Here is a 19,959-nt window from a genome sequence, read left to right on the forward strand (position 1 = left end):
CCAATCAGAGCGCTCTTCATGTCGGCAACGAACATTAGCCACACAATAAAGCAAGAAAAGTTACTTCCTAAATCTTAAAATTCCTTAAAAGAAAATCAGATAGTCGTCATTCAAAAAATAAGTGGTTTATTTTGCGGTAAAAAGTTTGGTTAGCAAATAATTTGATGTCACGGTTGCTTGCTTTGCTTATCACGCCAGTGAAATTCTATTGATCAATGAAATGGAATATTCCTGGCGAGCGACTGTCCGAAAATTCTTAACGTTTAAAAAGCTGGTCGCATGCTTTCGTCAGCTGATACAAGCTACACAATCGATGCATACTTTGTTTTGTTATTCTTGTGGGAATTTCGTAAATGCACTTTTCTCTTTTTGTTCTTATTATATTCCTTGATCCATTTTGCGATGAGAATTTTCTCAGTCTTTCGTGCCTGCACGACTGATGGAGGGTCCAGAGGATTTTTATGCCTCAGGTCCAAGTGATGGGCGCCTTCTTCTATCAGCACGGCAATGAGACTGTCTGTTAGGTTCTTGGTAACCCCACCTGCCGACCATGGGTCCAGAAGACCGTTACTAAGGAAAAACAGATATTGGCTCAGCTTTACAGATATGAACAGATTAGTGACGAAATTCAACAAACTAAATCACTCCCGAGCTCATTCCAATTTCTTTTCTTTTCTTTCTTTTAGAGACAATCTTAGCGTAAAACACAAAATAGTCACTTCGTGGATTTCTTTTCTCTGATGAAAAACCGCACAAGCGTATTCATTAATGGGATGAAAGAAAAGGGTCTAAAGACAAACGAGCTTTCTAGCGTCTTGGTCAGTGCGACTATCTTGCCTTAAGGTGATTCCCTGGTTTTGCATTGCGCATCATTTCTTGCGTCATTGACGCTCGTATTAGCTCCTTGACATGTTACAACAGTGTGCGAAGTTTCATCGGAAATCTATGACAAGTTCTATTTCTAGGGAATCACCTTAACGACGAAGTCGTAGATGCCGTGTTTTCAACAACATTGACATGATCTTGGCCCCATTCCTACTCGTTTACAATTCGGGCCACACTGTTTATCATGGTTGCCACGTGACACAGATCTTTTACTCACTCACTCACTCACTCACTCACCTGAACACAATGTTACTATGAGCTTTTATGTTCTTTCCGCCATACATAGCCTCGGCCCAGTGCTGCAATGGAGTCACACCTAATGTTGTTTGGCATTCCTGCGAGTATACTTTGAAATCCCACTGCGAGATTGAACAAATAAATTTGTCACTGATGAATGAACAGATTACCGGTCACGGTTCCGGTTAGGTTAGGTCGTTGGGTTTGCAGGCGGTTGCCCCAAATTGAAATGCCGTTCTAATCTGGGGTTTTGATTTGTTTCCGATTGCTCCGGATTCAACTCTACCACTCTTTGTAAATAGCCAAGTGGTTGATCCCTGCCAGTTCGAGTTCTTAATTTTGTTTTTGTTAAGTTTACTTGTTTCTTTCTGTAAGAGAGGGGTGCTCGGAACAAGCTTGATAGCTAAGTGCACTTCCACTATAAACAAAGCATTATTATCATTGTTATTATTATTGTTATTGTTATTGTTATTGTTATTGTTATTCTTATTATCATTATTATTATTATTATTATTATTATTATGGAAAATTTCATTTTTGTTTTCATGAACCATTTACATAACGTGCGAACATGGGTCTGGGCTAGTCAAATTACACTTGATCATTTTCTTTACATTGAAACAATTTAAACATATTCATAGAACTTCTTAACTATATTTGCGTTCTGGCAGATAATCCATTTCTTACAGCGTTCAATAAGGAAGGACAGCTCTTTGTCAGTGTTCGTTATTGAGCTTAGTCATTTCCTGATCTCTTCATGGTAGCCTCCGAGAAAATCAAAAACAATATTGATTTGTCTTCGTTGACTTACCTTCGTCACAGGAAACATATCATTGACTCCGTCTGAACAGACAGGCATCACCATCTCTGTACACGACTGAAATCAAATCAAATGTTACGTAGCTTTTACAGCAGCAACGCCTGAGTTTCTTTTAAGTACTTTGCAATGAAATTTGTCAATATTGCCAAGTGCTGCAAGTGCATTTTTCGATAGACACCTGACTCGGAGTTCAGGCGGCTTTAACGGGAATCCGTTCTTAGAATCCGCCTGAATTTTCCAGATGTTTGCCTAAATAGGACATATGCATTATGACGCCATTTGACCACAAGTACCAGAATCCTTTATAAGGTTTTGCTTGTCTCGTGCTACTGAGAGCTATTGTTATTTCTACCCCGTTGGGGGGAATACAAAATTTAGATAAGAAAAGAAAAACAAATTGAATGGTGGTAGTTGTAGTCAAATGCACTATCGTGAAAGTTTAGTGCGAGGATCACCTCTATCTTTTATATATTAGCCTCACTTCAAATATGCATTTTTTTCATACCCTATACAAATAAACTAGCTATAATATTCTAGGATATGATGTTCTAAATATTCAATTGCTAATGTCATAAAAAAAGGTTGCTGTTATAGACCGAATGCATAAATGGCGGCCAAAAATGCATTCTTTTGTTTTATGTGCTAATGAGACTTACTAGCCTCGCTCTCAAGCAACATTCCTTTTATATTTTGGCCACGCAAACGAGACTAGTGAGGCTAATTAGCACATAAACAAAATAATTTTTTTTTTTTGGCCGTCATTTATGCATTCGGTCAATTCATAGTGGTGAAGTACAATAATAATAGAGTATTCTCGTTTGTCTCACGGTGTGGTCACTTGTGATGTAGATCGCGACGTTTCGACTACATACTGCTAGTCTTCATCAAGCGATGAGGTCGACTGGTTACGCGTCACCTTTTCAGCAGGATGCTCCGCTGTGTGTGTAACTTTACTTCGTTCCAAAGCGGGTTGTGTCCGGTGTTGTTACCGTGTTCTGAAACGGCGGAGGTCTGGGTACGGGAAAGACGGATGTCTCGCTCATGTTCTTTGATTCTATCTTGCATAGATCTTCCAGTCTCGCCGATGTAGACTTAACCGCATTCACAGGGAATCCCGTAAACCACGCCATCTTGTTTAGTCGGCTCGACAGCGTCTTTCGGTCGTACAAGATGTGATCTTAAAGGGGCTAGGTCACGCAATTTTAGGCAATTTCAGCACTGATCGAATGGTCCTAGAATTAACTAAAATATCAAAATAACTGTTCAAAACTATAGAAGAACTCTAACAAACCACAGGGAAGCCAGGAAGGGACATGGATGGACAAAACTGGAGAGGATTTAGATGGATTGAATTTGGATAAATTTGAAAAACGTCGGCCCACCTTTTTCCAAATTTATATCAGTCTATATCAAAATGTCATTTACACAGCTGGAAAATCATTCTCAGTTGTTATGTGGCCGTGATTTTGCAAATGAAAGACACTTTCTCTGCCAATTTGACGTTTAGAGCTCATAATTAACAAAATTAAACAAAATTGCCTAAAATAGCGTAACCTAGCCCCTTTAATGTAGTCTCCGACTTAAAAACATCGCGTATGCCTTGTTGCTGTAGGCAGCGACGAAGTTGTTCCGATAGGCCTTTGACATAGCGTAAAACCGCAGTAGACTTGTATTTGATCATGGGCACAGCACTGCTACTCGGTTTCCTGGTCTTGGTGATTTTTTGCAAGAAAGAAAGAGGGTAACCATAGAGACAGGAATAGAAGACAGGTGCTTCTTCTCCTTGGAGATAACAGAGGGTTTTGTTACGAGACGTTTGGTGCGCTCTTAGAGGCACTTGACAATACCACGTTTTACTAATTGCGGGTGTTGGGAATCATACGCTAAGTACTGATCAGTGTGCACAGTGTGCTTCTTGTATACGCTGGTGGTGAGGCGGTCGTCCGCTTCTCTTGAAACTGCGGTGTCAAGGAAAGCGAGTTTGTAGTCGTTCTCTGTCTCCATGGTGAAGCGAATGGAAGGCTGCTGGTTGTTCAGATGCTGTAAGAAGCTATCAACGTTTCCGTGATCCAGGATGGTGAAAGTGTCGTCAACGAAGCGTTTCCAGATCCTAGGTTTGTAGGCCGAAGTAGTTATTGCCTGTTGTTCGAAACTCTCCATATATAGGTTAGCAATAGCAGCGGAGACCGGGCTTCCCATGGCTGCTCCTTCTAATTGTTCGTAAATTGATCCGTTATACTGGAAGTATGTGGATCTCAATACGAAATTCAGGAGGTCAGCGGTCTGAACAGGTGTTAGTGTCGCGCGGTCCGCAAGACTGGGGTCGTCCTCTAGTTTCTGTAGCGCGGTTTGTACAGGGACGTCGATAGGAACGTTGGTAAACAGCGACTCTACGTCGAAAGACACCATGATTTCGTTGTCTAGGATAGTCTCGCTTGTTGATATTGGTCATTTGGCCAAGTATGGTGCTTTTAGGGTGAACAGAGACCAAGTTACGGACCTTGAAACATGGTTCAAAATCCATACAGGCGTCTCTAATTTTGATACAGCGTCCCCCAAAACCATATAAACTCCTAAAATTTTTATGATTTCCGTGATACTCTTTAAAATGGGCAAACATAGCGATTTTCATCGCAACTTCTTTCAAATTGTAGGTACATGACGGGATTTTACAGTTGTCACTAAACTGATAAAAAAAATAGAGTTTATATGGTTTTGGGGGACGCTTTGTCAAAATTAGAGACGTTTGTATGGATTTTGAACCATGTTTCAAGGTCCATAACTTGGTCTCTGTTCACCCTAAAAGCACCATACTTGGCCAAATGACCAATCTCAACATGATCTTTCATGTGGTAGTGTCAGTTTATCGATTAGTTAAAACTTGAAACTCGCCCCAGGCCCTGCTGAATTTCGGAAAGGCCAATTGCTGTAGAAAACAACTGCACGAAAATGTAAATTTCATGCAAAGTTGCACATTGCTGGAACGAAAGACTTTTAAGATGTGTATTTCTGCACTGAGGTGCGTCAAAGGTACGCCGTCACCTTAGACTGTCTTGGAGGAACCAGACGTGCGAGGGTTATTTTTTATCTTTGTTACCATTGGAGCAGGGAGACAATGATCTTAAATGGATGCTGATTGGTCGAAGGCAGGAGACTGGACTCGTGCATTACGTTTTTGCCTTTTATATCTGGCATGCCAATCACGTGATTAGCGGCCATTCTTTTTAAACCGTAGCAATAGGAAATGTTTGCTTAAGAATGGAGCTTATCGGCGGATTAATAGGTCACTTTCTGAAATACCATAATACTCTTTGTTTGCCCTCCAAAATATTTTGCATACGCATTGTTTCCAGTTTCTCTGGAGACTTACAATGGTCCCAAGAGAAAACAAAAACAATGCTTATGCAAACTTTTGGAGGGCAAACAAAGAGTATTATGGTATTTTGGAAAATGGCTTATTTGAAATACCAACATGGCCGCTGTGACATCAAGTGGAATCTTAGGTTAATCCATGTTTCGTTCCACTGATCTAAAAAAAAAACAAAAGACTGGATCGTGCAACCTATTGTTTTTACTCTGAGGTCTGCGACGCAACCTTGTTGGAACCACTTACGTTCTAAATCTTCGTTATGGGTAGAAACCCTCTGACTTTGAACTCTACGCTGAGGTCTCAAGGTGATAGCAACAAGATGGCCGCCGCCATCTTTGTTTTGTTTCGAATGCCCCATAATACACTTTGTTTGCCCCCCAGATTTTGCATAAACTATTGTTTTCAAATGCTCTTGGGAAAATGAAGTGTCCCCAAGAGCATTTGAAAACAGTAGTTATGCAAAATTTGTGGGGGAGGGGGAGGGGATAGGGGCAAACAAAATGTATTATGGAACATTCGAAAATAGAGATTAGATACTCGATACAGTCTTTCTTTTATGAGATAAATTTCGTCCGTGCCCACCCGTCCAAAAAAGACAGTGGAATGTGATGGCCGAAAAGCGGCGTAGACCGCTCTAGTTCCTACCTGAAAATACCAGCCTTCGTCTCCAAGGGCAGACACGGCTTGCTGTGAAGTATTGAAGCATTTGGCTTGTCCAGAATTGTTGTAATACACGCCAAGCGCTTGCGAAACAGCCTGAAGAAGTTTGTCGTCCTCTAAACTGTCGTTTTGTAGATATTTACAGACGACCTATTTAACAGTGAGACATCGTCGATTAGAGGAGTGAATCCAGAAGAAAATAAAAGTTACAGGAACGTAGAGGCCCATTTCGTTCCTTGGTATGTGTGCATTTCACTTAGGCTATTGTTGGATTAATTGGAAAGGGAAAATGTGTCCCGAAACGTCCTTATTACGCGTGACGCGCAACAAGACAAACCTGTGTTGTCGCGCTCTGGCCCTGGTTGCTCGAAACACGGTTAGCGCTGACCATGCACAGAAGCATTAAATACCATGGAAACCTATAGGTTTTGATACCTCTTAAAAAATTAATCAACGGTTAGCGCTAACCACACTTAAAATACGTGGAGTGATGATTAAAACGGTATGTTTGGCACATTTCGAAGCAGCAAGGATAATAAAAACATGTTTAAAATAGCATTTTAGCAAGGGTTAGGCAATTTTAATGTGAATCTCCGTAAAAACGAAGGATTTCCAACTTCTATTCCATGTATTCCTATTCCGGAATATGGTCAATCGAACGCACCCTTAATGTGAATGCTATATTGTAATGCAAATGCAAAGCACCAAGAATCTTAACGCCCGGATTTGAATTGGCCATTTCCGAGTTCATGTCCGCCTCTTCTTCAAAGCGAGTCTAAGTGCGAAGTTTTTGTGATGGTAAGTAGTTCCACTTAACATATGAATGAAAACTAATTTTCATAACAAAAACTTCGCACTTAGACTCGCTTTGAAAAGGAGGCAAACACGAACTCAGAAATGGCATATTGGGTACAACATTGAGTTCGCTGATTTGGTCTTTTGTTTATTTTCCCGCAAAAATTGGTTAAAAATAGACACTTTTATAACGCTAATGGAGGCAAACTGATATCAGATTCTTACTCTTGGGTAATGGACTCATGCTCTTTAATAGAAAGTTCCTGGAAACTGGAGCATTTGCAAGCCTTGATTTTTGTTCAGGCCGGCCTTCTTTGCAACTTCTCAAGTTGCTAGCTACTGTGGTGATCACTCTGGCTTAGAGTCCTTGGAACCGCAGTTCAAAATAGAAGTCTTTCATAAATAATCACTCGTGAGCTCAAATACCGTTATGTAAACTTTCAGGATTACGGTTTAGTTTCACAAGAACTATTGAGAATCAATAGTCTAGCTTGTAGTGAACGATGTCACACGGATAATTAAACAAGAATATTACTTTTATCTTTTCAATAAATACCTGCATAAAATTTCCTTTACCAAAAGAGAATGAGTAAAAGGAACGGATCCCTCTGTCCCATAGACCACTCTCATAATGGCGGCCAAATAAATGATTCTTTTGTTTTAATGCTAATCATGAGCCCTACAAACCTCGCTACGACGAGCAAATTTCTAAAGAATATTTCTTTCAAAACGAGGCCAGTAGGTCTAATTAACATAATTACAAGAGAATGTTAAGTTGGTAGCCATTCCTGAAGTGGTCTATTTAGTCTTAGTTTCGCAATCTATTTTAAGTTCTCGTTCCCAATGCCGCGTATATTTAAAATTTCAATGGGATGGAATTGAATTGAATTTGAAACCCCCGGAATACTATTATTGGTCATTCAAAATATATCACTGTCTTCAATTGAATGAGATTCCTCGCCTAGTCCCAGCTACCGGCAAAGCAATGTAATTCGTCAAACTATGTTGACGTTACTCACCCAATTAGAAAGTATTGCATGACTGTCACATCACGCCATGTTATAGTAACGTGGAAATCCGCTTTGTCAGGAACCTATGACCTGGTGCCTACAACTCCCATGCTGGGCCTATGTCACCGCATTTTTACAGACCGATATATATTTAAACTACCTTTTCCGAAAAAAACAAAGGCAGTTCCGGTTCGGTGACCCTATGAAGTCAGGTTAGTTTCTTGTAATTGGTGATCGGGCTCCTGTGGGAGTCTCATTCGTCTGTGAAAACCCCGTGACACGAATTCAATGGAGTCATGGGTTCCTGGCTTTGTTCATCATATCATACAGTCAATGATTGTTATACATTTAGAGTACCGATAACTTAAATTCTTTAATTTTCGACTGCGGATATTGCGTTTCTACCTTTCTGACTGGTTCACTCAATCTTGGTTATCAGCTCAGTCATATGCCATACGACCTAATTCACTACTTGCACAATCCCATAATACACCTCTATTACCCCCCAAGACTTTTGCATAACCATTGTTTGCAATTTCTCCTGGGAAATGAAGATGAAAATGTCCCAAAATAAGTCGAAAACAATGCCTATGCAGATTATATATATATATATATATATTTTTTTTTTTTTTTTTTTTTTTTGGGGGGGGGGGGTAAAAGAGGTGTATTATGGGATTTGTGCAAGTAGTGAATATGAAAACTGAGTGTGTCAAGTGTTGCCAAGGTGGAAGCTGATTGGCTTTAATTTCCAAATGTTCAAGCGTTCGGAATTTAATGAGAATTGTATATACCAATTATTCAATTCGCACTTGTTGGATGTGAGACTAGTTATAGCCAACTCATATTTAACGCTCGCTCATAGAATAATTGTTAACTATCGGTAGTTATACCTTAATAGGCCATGCAGGGAGGGGTTCCAAAAAGCTGGCGGGATACGGATAGTCCACTGCAATACAATAAGAATATTAGCGTGAAGTGTGGAGAAGTGTGGAAAAGAATAAATAGACCTAAATTGTTTACAACTGCATTCAACGTACCCATCGCTAAGTTGACCCAGGTCTCGCTTATCCAGTATTCAAGTTGTGTGACGTCATCTTCCGTTTTAAGAGGAGAGCATAGCTTAAATATACCTGTAAGCTTCTTGCGTCCACTGCCTGTCAAGAAAAGTATTTTCGTAGTCAAAATTCTTGGTGACTGGAGAAGTACCCGGCGGCCTACAATGTCAAAACATCATTTCTTGTTTTCTCGCTCGAGAAAAACAAAAAATATGTTCGAATTCTCGAAGTGTTGAAAGTATTTTGAAATGAAGAGGCCGGACTTTAAAGTAAGCGCTGAAGAAACAACCCTTTCAGGTGAATCGGATGCCCCTTTGCACTATCCCAAAAAGAAAATTAATGAAATCGAGAGGACTCCAAATGCTTGGCAATACTATTCTGCCTCCACCGAAATGTTTTATCACCTGTATTTCCAAATGTCTTGACGACATTCCATGTTTTCCTAACTGAATTTACGCATGCGTCTCCTCCGTCTCTTTGAAAGTCCTTGGTGACGATCTTGTAAAATGACTGTAGATTGAAGACGCATAAATCTCACTTAGAAACTTTAACTTGTCATAAAGGATAAAAAACGCTTGTAGAAGGTTAGCACCTAAAAAAGATCATGTTAAAAGATAGTTTTTAGTTTTACCTCACAAGGTGTAATTCCAGGAAACTGTAGAATCGGCGCCGAAGCAGCGAGAGCCCTGGAAGGAATTAATGTTCCAAACAATTTTTACAAGCAGTTATAACTTTTTTGTTCAAAAAATTGCAAACGCCTCTTACCCTGCGACCATATTCGGATATTTCATTCGAAACCATGAAGCCAGCATGCCTGAAAAAAAAAAACAGTTTAGAAAAAGTTTAGAAAACCCTGTTACGCTGCAACAATGAATATGCCATTTCCGCATATGCAACCAGCTAGGAACTTACAACTACAATATTCGGTCTATGTAACGGCATTTTCGTACACCTATTTTTTTTTTTGAACAAGTTTTTAAGTAAGATTTGGTTTGCACGATTGACCATTCTCAACCATGAATTCTAATTTCGAATGCAAGCCGAATTGTGATTAGCTGGAAAGGTCTGGTTTCGCGGGAAAATCAATCTAAAAATAACTCGGTCTGTCAATAAGTTTTTCCACAAATAAAATGAAGTTGTATGCTCCTTGTATGCCCCTGATGCAGCCTATTTAACGTCAAGTCCAAGCGCTAAAACGCTAGAAAAAAAATCCCTTTTTGACCTCGTTTCGTAACTCACCTCCATACGAGCCCCCGATTGCTATAACTGGGCTATTACTTGCACCGGGGATGGTTTCCTGTCACAACAAATAGAGGGAATTAGAAATGAATCGGGGACCAGCGAAGACTGGATTGAGATCACGGGGCCCGTTTCTCGAAAGTCCCGCAAACGTTTCGGGCCCGAAAGCAATTTACGAAACTGCCATCCACTTAAAACTCCACAAAACGATTGTGGAGTTTCATGACTTAAAACCTCTCGGTTGTTAAGATATAAAGGAAATTGGAACACTCGAAAATGCCCGGAAAGGTTGTGGGTTTTCGAAAAACGAACCTTAAGGTAACTTAGAAGGTAACTTCCATAAAGCACGTTCTAGGACTAATATTGGAAAAACAACTTTGTCAGCTTTAGCAGTCAACCATTGGCAAAAATTACCGCAAGATTTCAAAGATCTCAGTCTCCCTATCTTCCCCAGAAAAGCCAGTAATTACTATCGAAGCAAATATAAAGCCTAAGCCATCTCTTTTGACTGAGTAGTACTAAGTAGTAAGTGTATTTATTATATAGATACTGATGAAATACCAGGATTTCTCCTTTTACTAAAAAATCATATCTTCACCGCGTGCAGTGAACATATCATTTTTATCTTTCACATGAGAGAATATAGGTGTCGTCATGGTAACGAACACGATTAGCCAATAAAACGCGAGCTTCGTCTTCATTGCAAGTTCCTTTATGCTTCAATATAATTCTTACTACATTAACATTTTTATTGCAAAATTTTACATTATCATGATTTTCTTTTCATAACATTCATATCTTGTTTCATGTTACACAACATGCATGTTTTAGCGGTCGGTGACCACTTTTTCATCATTTCGAAAATGAATAAAACAAGTTGTTTTAAATCTGGACATTTCATCAATATCTATATAATAAAAAGAACATTAATTACATGGCCGCTTGGGGAAACGAATTTTATCTTCTCGTGCTGAAAGTATCTCTCACGAGGGATTTCCATCTTTGATATATATAATTTAGAGCAATTTTATAAATGTCAATTTAAACTTTGAATGAACCAGGTGTACCTTTATGTTTCAATATCATGTTTTAAGGAAGTGTGAAGATAAAGTCTTGTCTTGTCTCGACATGACAAAACCGCATGCAAATTCAAGCTCCTTGATGGAAAAGAGTGGTCATAGACTTGAATTCATTTACCTTGAGGTGATAAATAAGAACAGCAAAGTCCGCTAGTGCTTGCTCGGAGGTGAGGTATCCTAGATAGGTCGGGCTCTATTGTTATGATTAAAACAAAAGCAAATTAACTTAGACTGTCTTGAAATATAGCATCAACGTAAACTTGAACGTTAAAGGTAATATTAAAGCTTTCTATTGAGACGAAAAGAAACCGATTTTTTTCTGGGGGGAGTGGGGGGGGGGGAAGGGGGTGGAAGATAAGGAATGCCACGTTGCAGAACACAGCAGCAATATTTCCTGTAGAGTGTATGAATCTTTCCGGCGATTTTGACATTAGTGCAACCATGATGAAGGAGTGAAAAATTCGCTTGTAGATTGGAATCTCTTCTTAATAAATTCTTACCGATTATTTCAGCAAAGTAATTCCGCTTCTAGTAAAATGTTTGAGTCAGAGTACTGCATATGACTATTCCACAAACCTCGTAGGATTTGTTACCGAAAGGCAGCGATTCCCCATAATACCGATGCTCAGCAAAGACTAACATCGCTCCAAACTCTTTAGCACTGTCCCACATGAAGCCCTGGAAAGATATATTATAATTTTCCGGTCAGGGTAAAGTATGGACAGCGGTTTTGCTCTAAAAATCGTCGTCGCATCATCGCTTTAACCGACGCCCGCGGTATTTGCGACCCGCAGCTGCAGCACTACAGTGTTTGGGTTCGCCGTTGTTAAAGTTCAACGTCAAATTTCAACGTATTTTGTTTTGTCTTGTCTTGTCTTGTTTTTGCTGGTCTTGTCTTTCGGCATTGGTTGCCCTCAGATATGAAAGTGTTGTCACGTGATGGAATTGCCTTGGGAGGACACGGCCTTGATAGTCCAAGATACATCCATCCGCCCTGCCGGAGGTGATTGGCGGAAGAAGCCAGAATTCATATTTCTCGATGCTGACCACATTGACCGCGGTCCTTGGGGACTACCAATCACGCATGCGCACAGCCAATCAAGTTGCATACTCTTACGCAGCCACCGGTAGCTGTTTTACGTGTCTGTACTCATCAGCAGGCTTAGCTAAGAGGCGCAATTAGGGAGCAGCTCTAATAATCTCCAACTCAACGCAACAGTTGTCGAGCTCGTTTTACACCATTGCTTATTCTTTTATCTACTTACTTACTTACTTACTTACTTACTTACTTACTTACTTACTTACTTACTTACTTACCGTGTTGTTGGCAAACCAAGTTATGTCTCCTTCATTTCCGGTGTAAAAGAAAATTGGGCCACCGTATTCCCAGTTTTTCGTGGTGATGAGGTAACGCTGAAGGAAGGTTTGGTTGGTTTTGAAATTAAAGTGATCCAGCTGTTGAAATTTTCAAAGCGAAAACAATCATCGGACGCAATAGAGAGATTTCAGTATTGCGTTTGCTGTTCACCGAATCATGTAAACGCAATGCTGTATGTCTCCAATAATTTAGTCATTCGTGTGACCATGGTCCGTTTCGAGTCCTATGGGGCACTACGAATCCGGTGTTTGCGACAGTCACGCAAGAGACCTAGAAAAAATCTGGGACCCGGCCAGTTTGATAGCCTGATTCTCAGACGTCCGAGGTCGTTCGCGGCCACTTCGCTTTAGAGGAGAAGCGAAGTGGCCGCGAACGACCTCGGACGTCTGAGAATCAGGCTACCAGTTTGACTGACCTCCACGACTTGAGGCTATCTTGTTAAAACAAAAAGGAACTAAATTTAAGTGTCTAGTCGTTCTAGCGCTGAAGCACTAATTGGGGACACTGTAAATTGAAATTAACAATTAACACAAATCAAGTCAAACGATGGTTTATGAGGAGAGGGCAAACCGCAGTACCCGGAGAAAACTTCTCGGTGCAGAGTAGAGAACCAACAAATTCAACCCACATATGATGCCAAGTCTGGGAATCGAATCTGGTCACATTGGTGGGAGACGAGTGCTCTTACCACTGCGTCATCCCTGCACCCTCCACCCTGTTTCTGTTATTTTCGTCATAATATTGAGAATGATTTTCTGGAACGAAAGTGTTGGTAACCCCACTTCCTATTTGCACCCTAAGTCGATTTTCTACTTTGTTTTAAGACTGCACTATGGAACCAAAGCTTTTGACAGCAAAACATTTAAATACCAAAAGCCTCTTTTTCAAGATTAAAATCTAATAATTGCTTTTATTACAAGACTGAGTAACATCGCGTGCGAAACAAATGTCACGACAAACACTTTATTTAAGCTGTAAGACCACAAAAAAGAAAACAAATAAGAGTTTGGACAATTTGTTACCTTCGCGATGTAATTTTGTAAGTAGATATAGATATTAAGCCTTACCTTTTGGCGAAAGGTCTTTGTGTCGTAGTTGCAGTATCGACAAACATATCTCTTGGCGTGATGCCTAAAATCCTTGCTTTGTGGACGAGGAAAACGGGCTCGCAGTCGAAACGCTTCACCCACAGAAAAAACTGCAAGTATAAAGATCACTATCCGACAGATTTTAACTGCTGCCATGATGGTTGACTTGCCTAACAGGCATCCGAAGCGAAACCTGCTGACTGATCTAGTTGCTTTCCTTTGCCAGACGAAATTATATACACCCCTCTTTAGCCATTATACTTAAACCTTGTGATGGCCTCGTGATCACCGCACATGACTCTGCAAAGCCTCGGATACCTTTCCAACCCGCTTACAGCTAAGCGTTCTAAGGAGTTTATTTATTTGAAATGTTGGTGTGAAATTTTGTTAGAACTGTCAGTAAATGAATATTTGCTTAGGGTACTTGGTGCATTATTGATTTGATTGTCAGGTATTTTTCTTTCGTGACTAATGGTCCGTGTGACCTGACGGGTTGTTTTTGTTCTTGGTCTTGGGTCACGAGTGGAGAGGACGTTTCTCGCAGCTGCTTCCCTTTCCATTCACATCTTCTCTAAGCTTCGCCGCTCTCAAGGTTCTCGATACAACGTGTACCAGGATAAAAATGAAATAAATAAAATACAAAAAAGTTTTCGTGATGCAGAACTTATCCCGGTGTTCGGAGTGTTTAGTGCGAGTTTCAATCAAGTGTCATAAAACCAAAACCAAAGTAATTACTTTGGCCAATCAAAAAGGACGGAGACAATTCGGTAAACCAATCAAAACTCGAAGTAATTACACGTAGCCGACACAAAGCCCGGGAAAATGTGCACGCGCGAGCTACGATTGATTTTGGTCTCACTTCTGATTGGTTGAAAAAGTGGCTGGAGAATTTTGAACCAATCACTGACTGAAGTAATGTAAAACCAATGCAATTCGCTATTTACTTTCGATACTCAATTGAAAACCCCTCTATCAGAAGCTCACAACCCATAAATGTCGATCTCCCTCATTTGGCTTTGGCTAATCAGTTTATTGATTATGAATACGAGTCCCGCCAAAAAATGGCCAATCAGGTTGGGTTGATGACCACAACTCCTCTGCGATCAAGAAGCCGTACGTTTAATGCAAAAGCAGGGATCGTTCAAGGAACACAATACCGCCCCGATCTAGCAGTGTTCGTCCTAAAAATGCATAATACCGAAACCGATGGGCCGCACTTCATCGCAGATCGAGACTTCTGGGTTATGGTCTATTGCAACTACCATTAATCAAGCTAGCAGAACGGTGAGAGGGGGGAGGGGGTGGGTGTAGGGAGAATTGGTAATATTACAGGGGTATGTTTTATTTCTAGATGCCTCTAGGGTCGGAATGCTAAGCGTAAGCGCAACATGAGTGAGAACATCAGAACACAAGCATAAGGACAAGCGCATGCTCAATATCAACAAGTTTTTCGATACCAGCTTTCTTTTCCATGAGGGATAATGGCGAAAGAAGATAAAGGCGACGTCTTGCCAAATGATCCATCACAGACCTAGAAGGATTTGGGTAAGAGAGATATATCGTCGAGGGAACGCTCAAGGGAAGTTCAATAACTTGGTTTTGGAACTTCGTGAGGTGACAGCCGAGAGCATTACTTTCGGTCACAAATAATATGATCTTTTCTCCGCTTGGAATGTGTATGAAAATGTCCCGAAAACGTGGTATTTTTCACTTCCTCGGCGAGGAGTTTTTGTAGTCTCAAGCCAATCGCAAACCGCCATTTTGTTTGTGGATACCGCATTTAGTTCTCGATGAAGTCTGGGTCAAAGGCGATGATTGGCTGACCGCGGCTTGCGCTTATTTCACCTTTTTTCACGCATGCGCAAGCATAACATAATCACAAGGAAAATAAACCATGCTCGTTCTTCTTATGTTATGCTTATACTTATGTCGGCGGTTGTTCTCACTTGCAAAAACTAGCCCTCATTCTTAGGCTTTTGCTTACCAGCCTTTAATCTCTAGTTTAGCCTGATCGCAGGCTATCTTTAGTTTGATTATAATTTTCTGTAGCTCTCGTGAAAATAAAACAATCCGGATTATTTACATAACGGTATGTGAGCTCATCAGTGTGAAATACACGAAAACGTATATCAGTTGTGAAATTTTGAACTTCTCGTGTCCTCCGGATGATAAATTTCAAATTCGGTGATTTCTCCTCGTTGTTTTAATGGGAACCGTGCAAAGTGATTTACGAAAAAAGAAGCCTGTTATTTTCTTCCCTTACGGAAAGAATAATGTCTGAACTCCTCGGCCTTCTACGCGCTCGTTTCTTATTTTCAGGAAGGCCGAGGAATGAATACAGTTCAGTTACAAATGTATTTCGGTAAGCGTTCGTTTGGGATGATGGAAGACGGCCATTATGATTTTCTGTCACAGCCTCTGAACCGAAACCAAAGAGAAGAAATCGATTTAGACGCGATGGACTCGACCATATTCTTTCTCAGTCTCTTGACATGTTTGAAGGAAAGGAGATCCTGGATGACGTAATCGATATCACCGACACGCTTGAGAGTGGTAGCCCTAGTTCGCTGATGGGGAGGAGATTTCCAGCTGAAACGGAAGGTCATTATTGAGATCACTGACTGGAACAGGAGGTCACTATTCCAAAATAAGAACCTCCTATTCCACCTCAGTGAATACAATAACCTCCTGTTCCAGCTCAATAACGATATGGTCTTCAGCGGAACGTACTTGATTATTACTGTTTAGAACAATGGAAAGATGCATAGGTGTCGATGCTAGAGCACCGTCTTATGCCGCTCTTCAGAGGGATGGGGTTGGTATAGCAAGCTTCGATATATGACAGACATTTTCATTTGAAAACCGGAGATGCAATTACGAATGATATGTTTCGATACAAAGGTTCTGAAAATGATGAAACCCGCATTTAATTACTGAACACAGAAAAAAATTCGTGCGGATCGATGTGTAGCCTGAATAGTACAAACGGGGAATTTCTTATAAACTGATTTACCAAGGGCAGCACATGCTGTAAAGTAATAAAAAGAAAGTTGAACTCTCCATTCCGTCCAACCGAATGTTTTGGAATCGTCAAAAAAATTATTTTTCTCTTACCTTGAATGTCATTATTAAGAGAAGTGAGGAAAAAAAAAACATTGTTTACGCGTCTCGCTTGTGTCGTCTTCTGTTGTTCCAGTGAGCAACTTACACACTCACAGTGAAAATGAAGTTTTAATAGAGGTGCACACATACCAAAATTTACCATAGCTATTTAAATACATCATACTTCATTATTCCGCAAAGAATCAGATGACTATATACGGCTATGCCGACGGGAACGTCACAAAACAAGAATGTTATTGGCTGCTTCACGTGCGACATGCATTTTGGTACATCAGTGCTCTGCAAAACAGCATTAAAATGAAAAAAGTTTGGTTTTGACGGCGGACAACGTGCCGCAACAACGAACCGGTTAAGACTTGTTTCCATATCTTGAAGTGCCCTTGGACGTGAGGTGCCTGGGAATGAAATTAAATCACTGAAAATAAATTACTAAGCCAGATGTTTACTCTTCACTCAAAACACACACAAACTAGTCGTAAATCGCCGGCAGTTCAGCGCTAATTTAATTTCAGTGATTTAATTTCATTCCCAGGCACCTCACGTCCAAGAGCTCTTTGAGATATGGAAACAAGTCTTAACCGAGCCGTTCATTTTCCATCTTTGCTTTAAAACCGTTCGTACCAAGCCAGTCACAGCAAAGTTCTCGCCAAATAGTAAGCGCAAAATACTGGCGATAGCGCTAATTTGTATTCGTTGAAGTCCCCGCGGCCTTTGCGAACTCTCCAGTAAGTTCGGCAGTAACAATGGATGCTAATTAATAAAAAAAAAAAAACCTAACATGTCTCACTAAAACGCCTGTAATTTGATTGATCCGAGCTGGTAGTACAACTGTTTCTCCCAGTTTGCTTTCTCAAACATGGTTAATTTTTTATTCATGAGCAATAATGTGTGCTGTATATGAAACAATTAAATTCACCTAAAATTACGCCCAACGAGGACTTAGCTTCGATGCGATAAATGTTTTTGACAGGCAAACAATACTCCTGCTTTTCACTCAAATTTAGTAAAACGTAATGAGTTTTAAATGCGTTAAATATCAGGGCAAACGGCTTTAATATTTTTCAACATCCGTTTGATTTTGTTGAAAGATGTTGAACGATGTTGACTGTTGGGATGGGCGAACGGTTTCAGCACATCATCAACATTTGATTCAACAAAGCTTCACCAGACGCCTGGTTGAAACATGGATACGTCATTACGAGACGGATTAAAGCGCACGCGCATACACAGCAATGTTGAAAGCGGGGGACAAACGGATTCAACTTCATTTAACATTCACAAAAGAAATGTTGAATGCTTGTTTGTTGAAGCAAAATTTAAACGCTCTTAAACTCATTCAACATCGATTTAACTTCGATTCAACATGTTTCAACAAGATTGAAAGGGGGAGGGGGGAGGGGGGACAATTTCAACATCACTGTTCATCAAAATCGAACGGATGTTGTTTCCAGGCCGTTTGCCCAGGCCTTAATGAACACACAAAATGCAATAGAAAAAATGGGTTCTACCGCTAACACGACAGAGCTGCCTCCTATCTCAGGCTGGAGCCAATAAAATGTGAGGTTATAAATAACAGCGAGGTACCTAACAAGTACCACCAATCTTTAAGAGTGGCAATAAATCTCCATTTCAGCAATGCAAAGCTAAAGCTTAATTAATAAAACGAATCCTCAGTTTGAACACTTCGTCCCGGAATACCCTAACGGCCTACTTTTACCGCAATTATTAAAAAAATCTGCATGAAAATAAAAGAAGGTGCCGTTTATGGCTAACAATTGGCATCATTACTACTTTCGGGGAAGGTTATACGTCTTGAATTCCACCTAAAAACTCAGCGGCCTCAGCTTCCATGCATGCGTTGTATCCTTCGCGGTGGTATGCACTGAACATGCGCGGAGTGAAGAACTGATTCGCCGTGCTGTGTTGCCGGAACGCTCCACAGAATTCGTCTGACAAACATTTACAGCGACTACCATGACAACAATCGCAGCAGCAAAACGTTAGGCTGTCTACTTCCTCTGCGTCTTGTTGTGGGCCTTTACCCCATTGTCCGGCTTCAAGATCAACATTGACGTCTTCCCATTTCACGGATTTCTGGATGCCTCCATTGGGATGCGGTTGAGTGAGCAGCAAGGTTTCGCCTCCACACGAGTTGGTTGTTTCTTTAATATTGGACTTCTGTTTGTCGATGTGCCCATTGGGATGCCGTGGAGTGAGCAGCAAGATTTCGCCTCCACCGACCTTGGTTTTATTTTTATAATATTGCACCTTACACCTGGAAAAAAAAGAACGGTTTTGCTTTACATTTTCAACCGATCCCTCTAGAAGTACGTGACATTTCTTGCTCCAATGGACAATGACAAGGTACATTACACGAAAGTGATCACGCGATAGAAATTGCGACGATTTATGATTCGCTCAAAAATTTTGCGCCTTTTTAAATTGATGAAAGAAATTACAGGCAGTTGATTCGAATATAAGCACTTCATGGTCCAATTTGCACTTGTCACAATTCCCCATTACATAAACTTTGGGGGACTGGAATGATTGTGGCATTGTTGAATCGTTGGGGTGGACGGCAAGTTTATGTTCACCACAGATGCGCCGGTTCAAGTCATTAAAGAAAGCTAATTGGATGAACGAACATGCAAGAGCAAATGCTAATTTGCAAAGTCGTTGAATGCGAAGGGCAATGTTAGACTTTAATGTTATGATATTTTTTTAAAAAAAGGCCAATAGGCCAGTATTTATTATTAAGAAATTCAACTGCCATAGGAAAGCTCACCTGTTAAAGAACTGTTCTTGGGAATTAGAGAAAAGAAATCAGAGAATTTAAGGAGTCTCGAAATAGTTTCCCAGTTTATTTAATCCAAATACACATACTCTGTTCTTAGATATAGCTAGGGTAATCCTATCAACACGAAATTTGGCCAGGGTATTTTAAAAGTACCTATCACAGATTTCTCGCATGTAAATATCCACCACTAGCCACCGACACTGAGGTGAATAGTTGTTTTAGTATATACTTAAACAGTAAGAAAATAAAGCACAAGCAGATGATTTCAACTCATTTATTCCTGCAACGATTGTAATATTTTCAGGCGTAAATCATGCTTGAGCGCTTGGAGGTGTATGGCAAACGATATTTGGAGTTCGATTAACCAATCAGAGCACGCCCTCAACGCTATCCACTGTTTTAGTATATACAAGAGAAAATGAG

General features: G+C 40.4%; 2 protein-coding genes across 3 annotated transcripts in view; both read right to left on the reverse strand.

Annotated features, from left to right (window-relative positions):
* Positions 1-109: 109 nt before the first annotated feature.
* Positions 110-14,082, reverse strand: LOC137999670 (lysosomal Pro-X carboxypeptidase-like). Its single transcript, XM_068845519.1, has 14 exons — positions 13,596-14,082; positions 12,468-12,605; positions 11,727-11,828; positions 11,269-11,343; positions 10,072-10,129; positions 9,598-9,646; positions 9,464-9,518; positions 9,237-9,342; positions 8,815-8,931; positions 8,668-8,723; positions 5,958-6,122; positions 1,934-1,999; positions 1,123-1,244; positions 110-570 (listed from the first exon to the last, which is right to left on the reverse strand). Exons 1-14 carry the CDS (start codon positions 13,770-13,772, stop codon positions 303-305), a joined length of 1,554 nt encoding a protein of 517 aa, XP_068701620.1. The 5' UTR covers positions 13,773-14,082; the 3' UTR covers positions 110-302.
* A 4,313-nt stretch (positions 14,083-18,395) lies between these two features.
* Positions 18,396-19,959, reverse strand: part of LOC137999667 (uncharacterized) — a 31,962-nt gene continuing 30,398 nt past the window's right edge. For both annotated transcript variants that reach the window (XM_068845516.1, XM_068845515.1), the window contains exon 6: positions 18,396-19,014. In XM_068845516.1, coding sequence (XP_068701617.1) covers positions 18,543-19,014 — 472 coding nt within the window. In that variant the 3' untranslated portion in view covers positions 18,396-18,542. The remainder of the gene's footprint in view (positions 19,015-19,959) is intronic.

This window comes from Montipora foliosa, chromosome 4 (assembly GCF_036669935.1).
Source record: "Montipora foliosa isolate CH-2021 chromosome 4, ASM3666993v2, whole genome shotgun sequence".
NCBI classification, from domain to species: domain Eukaryota; kingdom Metazoa; phylum Cnidaria; class Anthozoa; order Scleractinia; family Acroporidae; genus Montipora; species Montipora foliosa.